Source organism: Rhea americana, unplaced genomic scaffold, assembly GCF_003343005.1.
Source record: "Rhea americana isolate MKP2758 unplaced genomic scaffold, rheAme1 scaffold_4, whole genome shotgun sequence".
Lineage (NCBI taxonomy): Eukaryota > Metazoa > Chordata > Aves > Rheiformes > Rheidae > Rhea > Rhea americana.
In genome coordinates, this window is record NW_028186534.1 from 10,969,775 (window position 1) to 10,986,876 (window position 17,102).

General features: G+C 49.1%; 2 protein-coding genes across 7 annotated transcripts in view; one reads left to right on the forward strand and one right to left on the reverse strand.

The window, feature by feature from the left end:
- The first annotated feature begins 22 nt into the window (after positions 1-22).
- On the forward strand, positions 23-7,207 carry ADRM1 (ADRM1 26S proteasome ubiquitin receptor). 4 transcript variants are annotated; one of them, XM_085314150.1, is made up of 10 exons: positions 24-434; positions 646-856; positions 1,118-1,234; positions 1,319-1,442; positions 1,848-1,934; positions 4,119-4,200; positions 4,442-4,563; positions 4,968-5,125; positions 6,191-6,293; positions 6,982-7,207. In XM_085314150.1, the coding sequence occupies exons 2-10, from the start codon at positions 647-649 to the stop codon at positions 7,086-7,088; spliced, it is 1,110 nt and encodes a 369-aa protein (XP_085170276.1). In that variant the 5' UTR covers positions 24-434; position 646; the 3' UTR covers positions 7,089-7,207. The 4 variants fall into 4 exon arrangements, with proteins under 4 accessions (XP_085170277.1, XP_085170276.1, XP_085170275.1 ...); XM_085314148.1 differs by having other exon boundaries at positions 25-434; positions 4,442-4,671; XM_085314151.1 differs by lacking the exon at positions 1,848-1,934 and having other exon boundaries at positions 23-434.
- A 767-nt stretch (positions 7,208-7,974) lies between these two features.
- LAMA5 (laminin subunit alpha 5) overlaps positions 7,975-17,102 on the reverse strand; it is a 91,559-nt gene continuing 82,431 nt past the window's right edge. For all 3 annotated transcript variants that reach the window (XM_085314154.1, XM_085314153.1, XM_085314152.1), the window contains exons 62-80: positions 16,816-16,952; positions 16,096-16,249; positions 15,826-15,959; positions 15,543-15,705; positions 14,942-15,073; positions 14,615-14,766; positions 14,080-14,212; positions 13,625-13,765; positions 13,391-13,521; positions 13,141-13,308; positions 12,914-13,046; positions 12,501-12,658; positions 12,192-12,378; positions 11,635-11,787; positions 11,387-11,546; positions 11,118-11,248; positions 10,756-10,846; positions 10,013-10,141; positions 7,975-9,459 (exon numbers count right to left, since the gene is read on the reverse strand). In XM_085314154.1, the coding sequence (XP_085170280.1) occupies positions 9,305-9,459; positions 10,013-10,141; positions 10,756-10,846; positions 11,118-11,248; positions 11,387-11,546; positions 11,635-11,787; positions 12,192-12,378; positions 12,501-12,658; positions 12,914-13,046; positions 13,141-13,308; positions 13,391-13,521; positions 13,625-13,765; positions 14,080-14,212; positions 14,615-14,766; positions 14,942-15,073; positions 15,543-15,705; positions 15,826-15,959; positions 16,096-16,249; positions 16,816-16,952 (2,742 nt within the window). In that variant the 3' untranslated portion in view covers positions 7,975-9,304. The remainder of the gene's footprint in view (positions 9,460-10,012; positions 10,142-10,755; positions 10,847-11,117; positions 11,249-11,386; positions 11,547-11,634; positions 11,788-12,191; positions 12,379-12,500; positions 12,659-12,913; positions 13,047-13,140; positions 13,309-13,390; positions 13,522-13,624; positions 13,766-14,079; positions 14,213-14,614; positions 14,767-14,941; positions 15,074-15,542; positions 15,706-15,825; positions 15,960-16,095; positions 16,250-16,815; positions 16,953-17,102) is intronic.

Consider the following 17,102-nt stretch of genomic DNA (forward strand, 5'->3'; position numbering starts at 1 on the left):
GCGTGCAGGGCCGCGGCGCGGAGCCGCAGGGGGAGTTTGGCGGCGCCCCGTCCCCGCCGGGCGTCACTGGGGCCGCTGATGAGAATCCCGAACTGCTGGTTAGAAGCGTCCTAAAAGCAACTGCGAAGTTGTTTGGGCTGATACCATGAGCTGTTTTAAGATAGTGACGTCTGCACGCGCTAACTTGGCAAACAAATTATTTGGGAAACATAATCTTTGGGCTGCTCGGAAATTGCCGTGTGTGAGGCCGTGGGGACATACAGTGCTCGGTAGCAAAGAGGTTGACCACRGAGATGAGTTTTGGCACTAGTTGCTGAAGCAGGAGTCAGAAAATCAGGATTACAGCAGATTTTTATGCAGTTAAGATCTCACTGATCCTGTGAACCATGATACCAGAGGAAGAYGTTTCGGGGAGAAGGTGATTGCATTTTCAGGTGTGTTAGCAGAAGTGCTCCTTGTCATTAATGGAGTTACATGGAGGCGCCTTTCTTCATTCTGCTTTCTAGGGTTCTGTTTTAGTTTTTGGAGTGCCTTGCTGTCTCCTGGAGCCAGTGGAACAGGTTCCTTTTGCAAAGTTTGTTTTGTAAAGTCTTGAGAGAATATGGGAAGTTTTCCGTCATATTTGCTGATCTTTCTCTATTCCAGGATGTCTTCAGGTGCATTGTTTCCAAGCCTGGTGCCAGGCTCCCGTGGCTCTTCCAGCAAATACCTGGTGGAATTTCGGGCAGGAAAGATGTCCCTGAAAGGCAGCACTGTAACCCCAGACAAAAGAAAAGGCCTCGTTTACATCCAGCAAACTGATGATTCCCTCATTCACTTTTGCTGGAAAGACAGGACTTCAGGCAATGTTGAAGATGTAAGTACACCTTTTTATTTCAAGGTATTTAAGTCACAATGTTGTCTTGTTTCTGTTTTGTCCGCATGCTGAAAGAGCTTTTCTAAGACAAATTAAGATGAGAATGTCACTGACTTGACAGACAGGCATGTTTAAATCCTCTCTTCTCTGAGGAATAGCAAGAAAGAGGGCTTGAGGAGGATGGCGGAGGCTTTTGTGGGAGACCAAGAGGAGTAAGAATTATTTCCTAAAACATTTTTTTCCTACTGCTGTATTTTCCAGGATTTGATTATTTTTCCTGATGACTGCGAATTCAAGAGGGTACCTCAGTGTACTACTGGTCGTGTGTACGTGCTGAAATTCAAAGCAGGATCAAAACGACTCTTCTTCTGGATGCAGGTTTGTGAGAAATAGATAACATAGGTCTTGAAACAAAAAAACCTTCCAGTTTGTCTTGAAGGTATAAAAGCGACTTTCTTACAGGAGCCTAAGACAGATAAAGACGAAGAACACTGCCGTAAAGTGAACGAGTATCTCAACAATCCACCAATGCCTGGTGCTTTGGGTGGTAATGCGAGTGGAGGCCATGAGCTCTCAGCGTTAGGAGGTACAGTCTATTCTTTGCTCTTTAATGTGAGAAGCTTTTTTAGAAAATAAGATCCTTTGGTTTCCTATGAAGAAATTCCTTAGGACTTTGGAGGGTGAGTTGGGAATGATGTTAATACAAGTGTAAACATGCTTTTAGCAGAATAAAATGTGCTGTTGTAATAGGTGCAGGTTAAAGGTAAGACTGTCAGAAGAAATCTCTTTTTTGCTAACAGATTCTCTGGAGTCTTACTTCTTTGTGAAGCCAAGTTGCATTTGTCTTTTATGAGCATCATGAATCAGTAAACACTTGAAACTGTTTTTTTCCATACAGAATGTGATGCCAATTAATCTCCTGCTGTTTGAGCCGGAGTGCTGTGAAAAAAATATGTGAATATGTTGTGTTTCAGAATGTTTTTGTTTTTAGGTGAGGGTGGCTTGCAAAGCCTTCTTGGAAACATGAGCCATAACCAGCTCATGCAGCTGATCGGACCCACGGGCTTAGGAGGACTTGGTAAAATGCTTTAATATCTTTATGCCAAAATGGTATTTTCTCCTGGCAGGTTAAATCTTACCTGACAATGAATATTTTCAAGTAGTGCTATTGATTTGAATAGCACTTCCTTGACATGAGAAAGCAAGGCCCTACCTCAAAGATGAGCTATAGAGGAAAAAAAAAAGGATGCAGGAAAGGAAGGGAAACAAAACGCACCCCTCCTGTTAGGGCTCAGTGAGCAAGGAATGTAGGTTCTGCTCCTTGCTTCACTGAATCTTTCACTTTTTCCCTTCTTTTCTTCCTCCTAAATATTCACTGAAGCAGGGATTAAACAACTGAGATTTGTCCCATTTGGATACCTSAGTTATCAAGCTACAGAGCCTTGCTCATGTAGTCTCTGATACAGTGAATATTTGTGTGCAAACTAGAATGGCTTCAAGAGGAAGGCTGGAGTGTACCTACTGCTGCAGTTTATAGCTCGGAAGGGCTTAGGGCTTTCTCTTCTGGGTATTGCTGGGAAGAGCTTCAATCACTGAGCTGTTTTTCTGAAGGGAGTGGGAGATAGGCTGGGGTCCCTGTTGCAGTCTGCTCTTAACACTGCCCATGCTCAAAAGCCTAATAGACCATTTATTGAGAAATCAGACCTCGTCGTTGAAGTAGGCAAAGGAATACTTAGCAGGTGACAGTGATAAAGGTTTGGTGCCTAAGCTCCAAAGTCCTTTTTTTTTGGATCTAGCCTTAGTGTCTTTGTAAGCTTCAAACGCAGATCTGATGTTGGAAGATACTGACTTCTTAGGGTGTGTTTGGAAAAGGCTTCCTTTCCTTGCTTCCTTCTTGAAGCTTCACAGGACTCCTGAAACTTATTTTCTCTTACTATCAGTACTTGTTGTCAGCAGCTACTCTTTCTTTGCCTTTGCATCTAATTGTAAGACAGCTTGACACAAAGCTAACTACTGTAATGCAAAAAAAAATCATCTACTTGAGTCTGCAAACAGTGTTTTTGATGAAACTGGATGGATCTTTCTCCCTAGTTATATATTCTTTTACATCTTGTTTGCATCTCTCTCGGGACTCTGCCTTTACTGCAGCTCCTGGGTAAACTTTTCCTAGCAAGGACATAGTAGATTAGCATGTGCTACAGCCTGGTTAGCTTTACTCTGCTGTTTCTGCTGCTGTGGAAGCAATGTGATTAGTGAACAGGTCCCTGATAGATGGCTTACTGCTTGCTCTGACCTCTCCATATTTCTGCAGTTTCAGTCAATGATGTGTTTGCTACTGGAGCACTGTGATTCTGTCCTCTGTGTTTGCAGACTGTTCCCAAAAGGTAGATGATGAATGCAGATGCTTGTATAGGAAAGTGTATCTAATTAGATGTGGCATAAGAAACCCTTGAATGGGAAGCATGTAGTAAATGGAGCATTTAGCCAATGTGGCTCAGGAATCCTGGTCACTGATAACTGATGGAGTTAGAAGCCAAACCATTCCCTAGTTCTTTTTAGCTGATGTTCTTGATGCTGCTGCAAGTTCTTGGTAGCTGTGAATAGCAGTATGAATGAAGGAGGCTGTGATTCTAATTTCTTTCACATATGACAGTTGGCTGAAAGGCCACGCACTGGTTTTCTGTTGTTTTTTCCTGATCACTGTTCTGCTGGGAGCACTTCACTCGTGCATGGAATTGTCTTTATTTTGCCCTGCTTGTAAAGTGTTTAAGGACTCGGTTGTTTCTGCTGCTGCATCTCTGTATTAGATATGAAGTTACAAGAAGTCTGTATGGGGGAAGACTCAAAAGTTGTCTCTACAGTCTTTCTGCTGAGGGCCTCTTTAAAGTTTAGAGAAAATTTGAWTTTTTTTGGAAACTAGTAGAGAAGAGGGTATGGGTTCTCTGATAATGATTATGTATATATGGCACAAACCAAACTCATTTCATCCTTGTGAAAAGCTAGAAATTTGAGTAATTTCTAAAATGTGCAACTATCTTTAAGACAGTTTTCTAATAGGCATGCAAGATCAGAAAATGAGAGCTGTTTGTTTACAGAAAGGGGGGGAGGGGTTGGTCTAGGTTCTCTCACCCCCTCCTCCTTTATTTTAGCCAATAAAACCTTTCAGGTACAAGAATGACCTCTCTGGACCCAGAGAGGTGCAAAAAAAAAAAAAAAAAAAAAGAAGTTTCTAAATCTGGTGGTTTTTTTATCTTTATGGAAGGTGGGCTGGGTGCACTGACGGGTCCTGGGCTGGCTAGTTTGCTTGGAAGTGGGGGACCACCAACCAGCAGTTCATCATCAAGGTAGGATACCTATGTGATCTGAATTTGTAATATTTTTGTAATGTAAAATTGCCACTCATGTGGGAGGAATTGTGACCTATTAAACAGAGAGTATAATGGGAATTAAGATTGCTTAATGCTCTCTAGAATGAGAGTGGTAGCTCTTTTTTTTGCAAGGGCTTGAAAAGAAGTTTTCTCGGGGGGAGAGTGGAGAGGGCAAAACTCTTTTTGCAGGTAATTAGTTATACTAATTACCTTCCAGCTCTCGCAGCCAGTCAGCTGCTGTGACACCATCTTCCACAACCTCTTCTACGCGTGTAACTCCTGCCCCATCTGTTCCTGCGGCTGCATCTGTGACCAGTCCGAGTCCTGTACCGAGTTCGGGTAATGGAACCAGCTCAGCCACAAGCCCAACCCAGCCCATTCAATTGAGTGACCTTCAGAACATTTTAGCTACTATGAATGTGCCATCTGGAGCAGGAGGACAGCAAGGTAACAGTATTCTGGCCAGACAGCTGTTGGATCCAGGAGTCCTTTGGAGCTGTTTTACTGTCCTATCCTGTTCCAAATTGGTTTGAAAGGTCTCTTTTTTGTTCTTTTTTTCATTTGAGTGCCATTGTTTTTGACTGCTTCAAGAATCTTAATCTTGTTCCAAAACTGAGAGTGAGCAAGGATGCCAGCAATTTGCGCAATACACTTCAGTACTCCACTGACAAAATCATTTGGTTAGCGTGGCAAAATGTGGGTTTTTTGTACATAGTCTAACAATCAACCATTTTTCTTCCTAGTTGACTTGGCTACTGTTCTGACTCCTGAGATAATGGCTCCCATTCTGGCCAATGCTGAAGTTCAAGAGCGGTTAATGCCTTATCTTCCTTCAGGGGAATCTCTGCCACAGACAGCAGAAGAGATTCAGAATACTCTGACATCTCCTCAGTTTCAGCAGGTAGATGCCTAGCTGTCACTGAAGTGCAGCTCTCCTTTCCTCCTTCCCTACATGGGGTGACTTGTGTTGCCCTGCTTTTTCAGGTTTTTGCCACAGTTCAGAGCAGGAAGCTATTCTGTAGACGTGGAAGCGGGGAAGGATGTGACTTAATGAAAGTCACTATTCACTTTTTCCTTCCTTCCTGTGGTTGCCCAAGGGCAGATTAGAATATTTTACCTTCTCTTTTGGAATTGGGCTTTACCTTTCTCTGTACTATAAAGGCCATCTCTGGCAAATTACAGCAGATGTTGTAGCAAATTCATTATTTTCTTTTTTTAAAATGACTTCTACACTGTCTTAAAAATAGTTTCAGGTGACTGCACAAATGATTGGAAGGGAAAGAGGTGCTGGTGTTTACATCCTTTTTTTTCTTTTAAAACACTAGTATGTAATTCAAAGTATGTTTAGATATACTTTTATCAGGTTAATTTTGGTTTATTGTAGGCCATCTCAAACTATGCATACTGAAATTTGTCATTATACAAAATTTCATTGGCTAAGAAGGATGTCTTTAGGTTAAACTATGACAACCTCTTTTGTGCAGACAAGACTTCAGAAATGAAGGATATTTTTCATTGTATATATTTGATAGAGTATTCTGCAGGTAGATAAAAGCTTAAGTAAGTTGTCCATGCTCTAAATTAGCTGGAAGTTATGTCACTGTGGTTTGGGGTGCTGCTAAGTCTATGTTCTAGCAGGGCATATCAATTTGTGCTTTTTGCAGCAGTGTCCATGGCTTTATGGTATCTCTAGTTGGTTAAAAGCAAGTATTGTTCCTGATGATTGGAAAATACTTACAGGGCCTGTGGTGACAAGAGGCAGTTCAGAGCCTGACCACAGTGCAGTATTTTTTTTTAAAGGTGGGAGGCTGCTCCCAGATAGGTCATACAGTCAACATACTGTAATAKATTATGGAAATGTACAGAGAGAGAATGCTGTCATCATTATAATATTACATGGCAGCCATGTAGTGTTGGAAAAAAACCAATGCGAACTTTATTTGATGCTGTTGACTTTAATCCACAGGCATTGAGCATGTTCAGTGCTGCCTTAGCTTCTGGACAGCTTGGCCCTCTAATGAGTCAGTTTGGCTTACCAGCAGAGGCGGTAGATGCAGCAAATAAAGGTGGTAAGTATTTATGTTGTTGAGAGCATGATTAAGTATCCCTTTTGCATTGTACATAAATGTTGCATGTAGATGCTGAGTAACTTTCCGAAGTTGACTCTTGTGCTTTCTTAAAACGAAAACGTATGTATGTATGTGGCTCAGGTTTTCTTCAGCAGATGCAGCTATTGCTGTCAGACTGACATTAGAGAATTCAGGGTTCTGCAAAGACATGTGCTGAGTAGCTTTGTGACTGTTTTCTTGAAAGCAAGAGATACAAAAGATTCTGGAAATGTCATAGTCACCTTGTTTAGGAATGCTTTCGTTGTGAGAATCTTTAATGATTCATTTGAAGTAAGTGCACAACTGGGGCCTTAAGCACTCTGAGGGAAGGGAGGGTATCAGTTTTCCCTGATGAGCTTTTAGAATCCCTTCCATTATCTATCTAAGTAAACCTCTTAGGCTGCCTGTACACAGTGTTAAACTCCATAAAATGCTGGTGGTGGCAGAGGTACCCAAATGTGCACTGTATCTGAATGCCTGTTAAAACTGTCTTCTCTAGAAGAGAAGAATTTTTGTAAGTAAGTAAGTAGAAGAGTCTTTCTAAACAAACAGTTTGTTTTTCAACTAAGGAAGCTTAACCTCCTGTGGAGAATGAATGCTGCCTCTAAAAATGCAAAGTTAAATAACTAATACGATGTTTAACTTTTAGATGTAGAAGCGTTTGCCAAAGCAATGCAGAACAGTGTCAAGTCAGACCAAAAGGAAGGCGACTCTAAGGACAAGAAAGATGAAGAGGAAGATATGAGTTTAGATTAAGTTATTTGCTCTTCGTTACAGATATTCCTAGATACTAACTTAAGCAACTGTAGTAGGATTACTAACTTCATATTATGCTTATATAAATCTACAAATAAAGGAATTTTCTTTATCTGCCATATTGGGTTTCTCAGTCTATTTAGCATGCACTTAAGTAGTACTTGCTGTTTATTTTCAGTGGAGGTGTTTGCAGTTCAGTTCAGTTTTAATGTGTTTGTCATCAGGCTAGCACAGTTCTTTAGATTTCCTTGTGATGGAGTCCTGAGAGTTGAACTCAGGACTCATAGTTGAGAACTGTGTAGTTAGATAGAATCTCAGTGTTAATTCTAAGTGGAAAATAGGAAGTTACTTGCTTGTGCTTTGTTATGTTGCTGCTGTGCATAGCTGAAAGTTGTGAAAAATATTTTTACTTGGGTAAGCATTGGGTAGTTACCTTAAGACTGGGGGCTGTTTGACAAAGGAGAAGAATCACTTCCCTCAACCTGCTGCCTCTACTCTTGCTCATACAGCCCAGGATGTGGTTGTCTTTTGTAGCAGTGAGGGTGTGCTGCTGACTCGCATCCAACTTCTTGCCCAGCAGGTCACGTTCTGCAAAGCTGCCAGAGTTTGTTGTCCTGCATACACTGCCGCGTGGATCATCCTGTCTCAGGTGCAGGTCCTCACCTTTGTTGAACTCCATGAGGTTCAACTGCATGAACTTCAGAGTGCTACCACTGCAGGTAGCATGCTAGGAATTACGGCAGTAGCTCCTAGAGATGCTGCCAGAGAGGGAACTGCTTGTGGCAAATACAAAGGTAGGGTCCCATGGTGACATTTCCTGAGGTGGTGGTTATTCCTCTTCCAGGTCTATGTAAATCTCTCTCATACTTGCCCTTCACTAGTCAAGTGAAAGAGAGTAACATAGAACTTTATTGAACTCCAAAGTATGTACCAGTGATTTACAAAGACCATCTTTAATACTACAACTTAAAAACAGGTCATAATTACATTTAAGATAGACATGTTAAAAACCCATTTTACAATATTTACCCCTCATAAAAAAACAACAACATAATGATATAAGTTATAAGTCCATTTTAGAAGCAAGATTTTTGTCCCCAAGTGTCTAGATATATATATATGTATATATATATATATATATACACACACACACACACAAATATATATATGATGTGTAAGTGCACAAGTGAACTAGGTGGCTTGGGAGAAAATGGTTTTGATTTCAAGTGAAAAAACTGCACTACAATAGGAGTGAGTTAAGCCAAACAGGAGAAGGTAACTGTTGGAAGGGCAGGTGAGGGCAAAAATGACACATTTTAAAMCCAGCCAGGCTTAGAGGTAACCTTTCTTTATTTTTTTCCCCTTTCAAGCAATGGTTTCTTCACACAACAGGACTTTTGCCAGTGTATCTAATGGCACTGAATGTAACTGCAGAGTTTTATGAGTCTAGGTGTGTCATTTGTGATGTCCTCCTATTTTTCCCTCAGCAAGTCTTCCAGCCTTGCCTTTTTTTTTTTATTGTTTTGAATTAATCTGAACAGAAGAGGCTAGTTCTGTAAATAGAATTTCATCTTGAAGCCCCTCTTGCACAGCTCTTTGCATAGCAGTGGCAGGTGAGCCTAGAGTGACTTGGGGGTTAAATGCATCCTTGCATTTGTCACACAAAAGTGACAGAATTAATCCAGTTTGTCCTAATTGCATTTGTTATAAAAGAAAGGCTGCCTAGAGCCTTTAGCAGAAGACAGTCTGTGCCTGTTACTAACAGCCTTGAGTATTTTGTGATCTAAAATCTATGTGCATTGTAAGTGTGGGGAAAAAGGGGACAGGATTTAGGATATGAGTGCATGGCTGCTGAGTGCTTAAGCCCACACTCTGTAGAGGACACAAGCCATGTGTCAGAAAGTCCTGCTGCAGATGATTGACCGCTGGGGAAGGCGTTATTTAGCCCTAGCTCCTGCTCAAACATTTTGGTTATATTTATAAAACATGCCCCTGAAGTGCAGGGACGCTTCTCCCCACTTTTCTCCCCTGCCCTCCTTCCCCATAGATACCTGGCCCCTCTCTGCTTTTGGCCCCGGACATGCACCTGCAGGCTTGCTCTGCAGTTGCTGGAGATCAAGTATGTTTGATCACTGTTAATCAGATCTAGTAGGTAACAGCTGGGGCCCAGGGTGCAGTGCAGCCTTCCATCGGTCRGGCTTTTCACTGAGGTGCACTTAGCGCATGGGACAACCCTTAAGGCTAACTGAGCCCCTGACAGTCCTGGTTTGCAGCAAGCTCACGTGGCTCCGGTTAATCATCAGGTTCCTTATACAGCCCACGTAATGAGGGTGTGGAGGCAATGGCAATACTGTGCTGGCCTTGGCTGTCTCTGCAAAAGGAAGACGTAAAACCAAGTATCAGGCTGGTTACTGAAGGGCATTGCCAAGCCTGGCCGAGTGCTGTGAGGGCAGGGGCTGCGGCACAGCTGCTTCGGAGCTACTGGAACAAACTCCAGTCTGACAGTTGCTGTGTTAACTGGTCCTGTGGCCTTGCTGAGCGGCTGTGTGATGTCAAGTTCCCCCAAATGTCTCTGGCAATGAACCACAGGAGTCTTCGGGGTAAGTAAGCAAGYGAGCTATATCACAGGAGGCTTCCCAACCACCTCCTCCCCACACCCCCCCCGGCAAGCGCTGCTGACATCTCTGGCAGTAGCCACTGTCAGCCCGAGGGTACTGCTGCAGCCGTGCAGGACCCCAGAGAGCTGCTCTGGGACTCCCACCCTGAACTGCTGCGGTGCTGGGAGAAACAGGCATGCGGCACAATGACTTCATTTGAGGCTGAGCAGGGAATTAACTGCCTCTTAAAACAGGAACAGTAACTCCTTGGGCTTTGTGGTGTTTTGTTCTAGAGCCGAGACATACTCCACAGCCCTCCGGACTCACCTGGCAGCCCTCCCAGGTGGAACGTCGCCCTCGCGCTGGGTGCAGGCAGCTGGGACCCCTGGCTGGGGCCCGCTGTGTAGTTTGCTTGTGTGTCCACATCAATCCGGATTATGTTCTTCCTTTTCATGACTTAGAAGGGAATAGAAAGTCAGAGTGGCTTCCTCAACCGGGGAGCAGTTCTACCTCCTCCCTCCTGCAGAGGCCTGTTACCCCCCCTGCACCGGGTAAAAGGCCCGATGCAAAATCTCAGCCCTGGCTCAATGGCGAATGCTCCAATTGCTAAGTTTTGCAGCTCCCAGGTTGTGATAAAACACTCCCCTTCTAAAACAACAACCTCAGCTGCGGGGTTTGAGCCCTTTGGACACAAACTGAGTCAGGTTGGAGGCAACTGGGCTCTTGATCCTAGCAGAAAGTGTTAATAGTGGAACAAGCTGAGGCTGGGACTGCTGCTCCAGGGGCTGTGGCAGGGCGCTGGGCACCCAGGTCAGCCCCTGGCAGGGGCCAAGCACCACTTCTCTCCTGCTCATCAGGTGTGACAGCTCTAACAGGATCAAGCAAAGCAGCTAATTAGAAAATGACTTACTAGCAGCTACAATTTCCTTAATTAAGTACTTGCAGGTGGGAGCTGGGCTTTAAATACACAAGGAAGGGGACTAGGCTCCTTCCTAGGAGATGGGAGCAAAGCAGCAGAAGCCAAGCTCCAGTCTGGTCTGCTCTGAGCTGAGTGTTGGCTGTCACCTCACCTGTGATGGTGTGCCATTGACCGTCGCAGAGAGCCGGGTGAGCCACCGATGTCGAGAACTCGTCGGTCCCGGTGTGGGCGCTTGCACTGACCTAAGGCAATGAGACACACTCGGTAAATGAGGCTGCTGCTGTTACTCTTTCCCTGCAGAAAGCTTAGCTGCTCCACAGGGGCATCTCATCTTGCAAGAAAAGGTGCARCTAGAAAATGGGGACCTCTCCCCACTGTGTCTCTCTGGCCAAGCTCTCCCTGGGAAGCCCCAATGCACTGGGGTGGCTTTGGTGTCAGACCTCCTCCCAGCTCTGGAGGGGCTGCGTAGAGCTGGTGGCTGGCTGGGCACCCACTGGCCCACCCTCCTGCTACCTTTGTCTCGTCCGTGTACAGCTGGAGGTGGGGGTTTCTCCTTGTGCCGATGTGGAAGATGAGGCCGGAGGCGCTGCGGGGACGGACCTCCAGTGTCACCTCCAAGTCCTGCTCAGTTGCCACTGTGTCAGCTGGAAGGAAATGCCACTAGTTAGGAGGAGGATGGGGAAAAGGGGCTTCCTACAAGACATGTTCCTCCCCATTGGTGGTGGGCTTGGAGCAGCAGAGCACCAGGGGCTGTGGGGGCCAGCCCAAGCTGCTGTGGGTACCTAGGATGATGGACCCGCCCTCTGCAGAGAAAAAGATGCCGCTCTCCTGGGCTCCCTCGTAGCACGGTGTCACCCCGACAGYGCGTGAGGGAGGCCCGAGGGGCCTCCCGTCCAGCTGCAGGTTCCTCAGGCACCCATCAAAGCTGGAGGTAGAAGAAACCTGTGGAAAGAAGCAGCGGGAGTGAGCACAGAATGGCTGGGAATGAAGCAYGTGCAGCAATGCCACAGGATCATGACCAATTCCTTACCGGGACATGAGCCTTGGCCATCCCAGCTGGTGTTCCCCCCACGTAGAAGGGGGTCCGGGCTAGGAAGCGTCCTGCAGTGGTCATGGTGGCCTCTTGGGCTCGCAGCCCATCAATGACCAGCTGGGCTCGGCTCTGGTCACGGCTGAAGAAGACCTGCAGGGACCAGAGGTTAGTGCTGGGGCTGGGGTTTTCCTAGTGCAGGATGCTGCTGCATGGGCTGGACCGGGAAGGRGGGCACAAGCGCCCAGCTCTCCCCACAGGCCCTGGCATCAGGTGGGCAAGTCTCTGGGACTCCCTGGGCATCCTCAGCTTGGTGGTTCAGCCAGCTCCGGCAGTATAGCCACTGTTCCCTTTGCTCCTGCAGCTCCCATGCCACCCCAGGACCTTGGATGTCCTTTGTGCAGTTGGGACCAAGGTCCAGGGAAGGTCTGAGCTGACCTCATGCACAGGCACTGGAGGCAGCTGGTGATGGAGATAAGCCCCTGCAAACAGCAGGAGATGAATTCTGAGACTGGATGAGTCCTCCCTCCTTGCCGAGCCCAGGACACCCTGCTCACCGTATGCCACYGCCGGTCCCGGTACTTCTCTTTGCTACGGATCCGCAGCCGGTGCCCACCGAGGTCTGCCAGGAGCACGAAGTGCCCATTGGAGATGAAGAGTGCCAGGAAGGCGCCCTGCTCGCCGGCAACGTAGAAGAGCAGCCCATTGGAGGAACTGAGCTTTGCTTCCAGGGAGAAATAGGACCTATGGGGAAGGGACCATGGCTCTGAGTGCCTTGCCTTCCTGTGGCCAAGTGCAGGCAGGGGCACCTGCTCTCCAAGGCCTGCCCTTGGCTACCGGCTGGGTCAGCCCACGACGAGCCTCACCTCTCACGGAAAGAGCCTGGGATCTCCTCGAACTCCCAGCGGCTGCTTGGGGAACCTCCGAACCGGAAGCTGCCTCTGGCTGCGCGGGGATGTGGGTGCAGCCGGCAGCCGCTGTCCTGGTCATGCCGCCGGTCCTTTGAGGCAGCCTTGCCTGGGATCTGGGTGAAATGAACCCAAAAATGGGGTGAGGGGGAGCACCCTTGCAGGTGGCACCCCTGTGCACGGCTCTGCCAGCCCCATGCCCCCAGGGGTGCACGAAGCAGGGACAGGCAAAGCGGAGACCAGAGGCAAGTCTTGCAGGAGGGCCAGGAGCTGTGGGTGTCAGAGGACAGGGGTGCYCAGCAAGGGAGGGAATGGCTGGAGAAGACTGGAGATGTGGGGAATTTCAGCAGCTGTGGGCCCTGGGTCGCTACCTTGGGTTTCCGTCTGCCCTTCTTCGAAGGGACTCTGAGCTGCTGCGGCTGCTCCCCCCAGGGACAGCTCATGGTGACGTTGACGCTCYGCACGTTCTGCTGCAGGTCCACGACCACCTGGGGGTCCAGCTTCCTACAGCGCACAGAAAAGGGATCTCCCTGTCACCAGGAGGACACGGGAGGCAGAAAGGGACCGAGCCCCATCCCTGGCTCCCTCCAGCACTCACCGCTTCACGAAGACGTTGCTGATGCAGCCACTCAAGTTGCTGAGGGTGCCCAGCTCCGGCAAGCCCCCAAGCTGGAAGAGCTGCTGGTCTTCCTGCCGCCGCTGCCTCCGGCTGGGGCCTGCTCCTGGCACAGCCTCCTGCAGCTCATCGTCCACGTACAGCCGGACCCTGTGTGGGGATCAGCATGGCCTGAGCAGGGTGCTYCAGTGAACTGGCGCCCCCAGCCTCCTGAGGGTGGCCTGGGACATACCCACGGACATCGCTGTAGAAGGCCACGTAGTGAGTCCTGTCGTCTGCRTAAGTGTTTTTCGTGGTGAATTCAGTTTTCGGCATGTTCAAGGCCAACTGGCCCCCCTTGAGAGACACTTGGCAAATCCCCTCCTGGGAAAAGCATCACCCTGTTACTGTTGAGTGGCCAAAGCCCAGGGAAGGGCCTGTTTCCCACCCCACCTGGAGGTGCTCACGTGCCCACCAGAGCTCCCACCTGGGTGGCATGGTGGTAGAGCAGCCCGTCATGCTGGCTTGTCCGGAAGCTAAAGCCACTGTAGAAGTCCTGCAGCTGGGGCACATTCTTCAGGGACAGGGTCAAGTAGCCATGGCCATGGAAGTTAACAGAGCGCGCCACCTGTGAGGGACACCGTGAGAAGCAGGATGACCGTGAGAAGCATGACCCACCAGCCCCACCACAGTTCTTTGCTGACCCTGGACAAGCCACTGAACCTCTTGGTGCTGCAGTTTCCCACAGGTGGGATTGCAGGAATGCTGGGAATACAACTCAGTAGCTTGGGTCCTTGTTTGGTCAGAGCACTGAGGAGCTGCTGGCTTTATTTCCCATGTGAATGAGCCTGTCCCTGCCTTTGTTTCCCCCAGCAGACCCTTTCCCTGGGCCTGGGGAGGCAGGTGACTCCGCAGGCCTGGCTGCTGCARCACTTCACTTACCAGGAGGTCTGAGGTGCACCCGTAGCTCACACCAACTGTGCTCATGCGCTTTAAGTCAACGTATTTGCCGAGAGCCTTCAAACCCTTCATGCAGCCCCGGATGGGCCCCCCCGTGGGGAAAAGCRCTTTCAAGCTGTGGGAGAAGCAGATGGTGTTACCAGGCTGGCCCCAGGCAGGGTCTGGCACCATAGTCTCATCCAGCCCTTGGTACACAGCACCCATGCAGGACTACAAAGCCTTAAGCATGAGGCTGCTCCCAACCACCTGGCAATGCCAAGGAGGGCTTGGTGACACACCAAGGAGCAGGTTGCTCCCCACGGAGATGTTGGATCCTCAAGCCCATGGTGATGGGCTGGAAGAAAAAAGCTCCTGGGAGCTTTGCAGGGACCCAACCAGCAGCCTGGGATCCAGTGAGGAAGCACTGGTACCACACCAGCCCTTCCCTAAGGTGTTAGAGGGTAAGAAGTGAACTCTCCTGTCCCTGGCCTGTGCACATGTCCTCAGCCCTGTAGTGCCTACTTAGGGCTGGACCCACCTGGGGGGCAGCACAGCCGGGGGCACACCACCCAGGTAGTAGGAGACAGCATTCTCCAGGGAGTTCTCCTGCTCCACCATGAAGATGGTGAGTCGCTCCAGCCGCACAAGGATGCGTTTCTTGTTGTTCATTTTGAGGAGGAAAATCTGGATCTGGAGACAGAGGGGAAAATTGGGGCAGCTGAGTATCTTGGAAGGCCCTCTTCCAGGGGTTGTGGCTACGCTGCCTGGCTGGCAGGAGCTGTGGCCCGAGGCCCGTGTGTGGCTGCTGCGTCCCTGCTTGGGATCAGCCAGGCATGCGTAAGCAGGGCACTTGGACACTCCTTACCGCTTGGTTTGTGGTGCTGCCGATGGCGAGGGAGGAGGAATTGCCGCTGGGTTTTGCCATCTCCAGGCCACCACTGAAGTCATAGTAAAGCACCAGCTTCCCATCCCGGATGGCCAGACAGAGGAACTGTCCCTGAGGGAGACAGGGTGGATGCTCAGCACCCCTGGCCCCATGTGCTGCCAGGGAGCCCAGCCCACCTTTTAGCACCAGCAGAAGCATGTCCCACCACTGGTGCCTTGACCTGAGTCACAGAGATGGTGATGGGAGAGTTCTCTGGAAACAACAGCCCTGYGGCAGGGCATGAAGAAGGTACCATGGGCTGGAAATGCCCCTTGCAGCACTGCCTGCCCCAGTGAAGGCTGGCCTGGCATGGAGGGTCTACAGAAGGGCATGGATGCCCGTGGAGTTAGAGAATCTTTCTAGTACGGGACAAACTCTTCCCACCTGCTCCCCTAGAAATTCCTGCTAGCAGGAATGGGATTTCCACTGCCTGCCTGCTAAATAGAAAGTCTTGATCCAGCTCCCCAGGAAAGCTGGGGCAGGCCCAGGTGAGGGATGAAGGCTCCCTGGCTGCCCAGAGGCCAGGGGAACTGACACCTGCCTCATTCTCCAAGAAGAAGAGGATGCCGTTGTAGGAAACCACACGGATTTCTTGCTCAAAGCGCTTGGTCGTGCCGAACTGGCTCTCAAACTTGATCTCTGCATAACCAGTGCCATCAAAGTAGGAGCCGTCTGTCAGCCAGGGGTCTCCTGTGGACTTGGACCTGAGCCATTGGAGAAGAGGGGATGAAGCACCACTGCAAACTGAARCTTGCACTGCTCTGGGGCATCCAAGGGTCAGAATGGGGGCAGAAGCTGCCCTAGGCCTGGGCAGGGTGTCCTACCTTGCACAGGGCTTCTCTGCAGTGGTATCCAACTGGAAGGTGCGCTGGAAGTTGTACAGACTCACCACCTCCTCATTCAGTGTGTCCAGCTCCAGGCACCCACGGTAGTTGGGGTAGCGCAAAGTGGGAGGGGGCTGGGAACAAAGCCAGCCAGTTAGGGTGAGTTTGATCCTAGTTTCCCCATGAAACACGGCATTTCCCCCCAGAACCTCCAAAGGTATTGCTGAGGTCTCAAAAAGACTCCACCCCTGCACCTAGAGCTCATCTCACCGTGAAGCTGGAGGGGAAGCCACCCACATAGAAGACCACGCTGCGTGGGTCCAGGTTGAGCAGCCCCTGCTCCCCCTTGGCAATGCTGTCTCCCTTGGTCTCATGCACCGTCTGCCTCTCCACAATCACTGACATGTGTCCATACTGCAGGATCCTGTGGCAGGAAGTGAGGGTCAGGATGAGTAGAGATCCACAAGGAGGGACTAACTCTGCTCTCCCCAAGCACAAAAGCCTCCTTGCAGAGCCCTGCAGAAGAGGGCTATATGCCCCCATGGGGGAGCCCTGCAGCAACGGGGCACTGAAAGAAGCCAGCCTTAACATTATCAGCACTGTCACAAGGCTGAACRGACTCGCTACAAAGACATCTGCATTTCTCCTCTCCCACAGGTGCTCTCCAGCCCCTCTGTGATCTGATATCCAGCAGGAGATGGTGTGTTACCTCAGTGCTGACCTGCCCCAGTGAAGGTTGGTCTGGCCTGGAGGGTCTACCTGGGCTTGGATGTAGTGCTATCTGCATCAGCTACTGGGAGAGTCCTCCAATGAAATTCTTTGGGATGCATCCCATGACAGCTTTTCTCCTGCTCTTCCTCCCCTCCTGGACTCCTGCCATGCTTCAGACAACTGCTGAGTTTCTCCTTTGAGGTGGTCATCTTTGTTCTCCCTGCACTGGCTGTCCCTCAGAAGTGTCTGCCATACTCAGTGTTTGTCTCTGTTTCCTACCTGTTGATGCTGATGGTGGCAAACTGCTCTCCAATCTCCTCGTCGATGGTCAGGGAGGCCGGGTCCTCGTCTCCCAGTTTGTAGACCCACTGCACTTTGCGGTCCTTGAGTACAACGCCCATGTAGTCTCCAGAGGCCTGAATGCAGGGAAAAACACAGATTGGCATTCAAGCTCTCCAAGATGGGCAGGAGTGTCAAGTGATGCTCTCCCATATGGACAGGAGCTGTTCTCACGGCGGTAGGACATGGATATGAAGGTGCACCACTGCATGTCTGGTGCTGAGCAT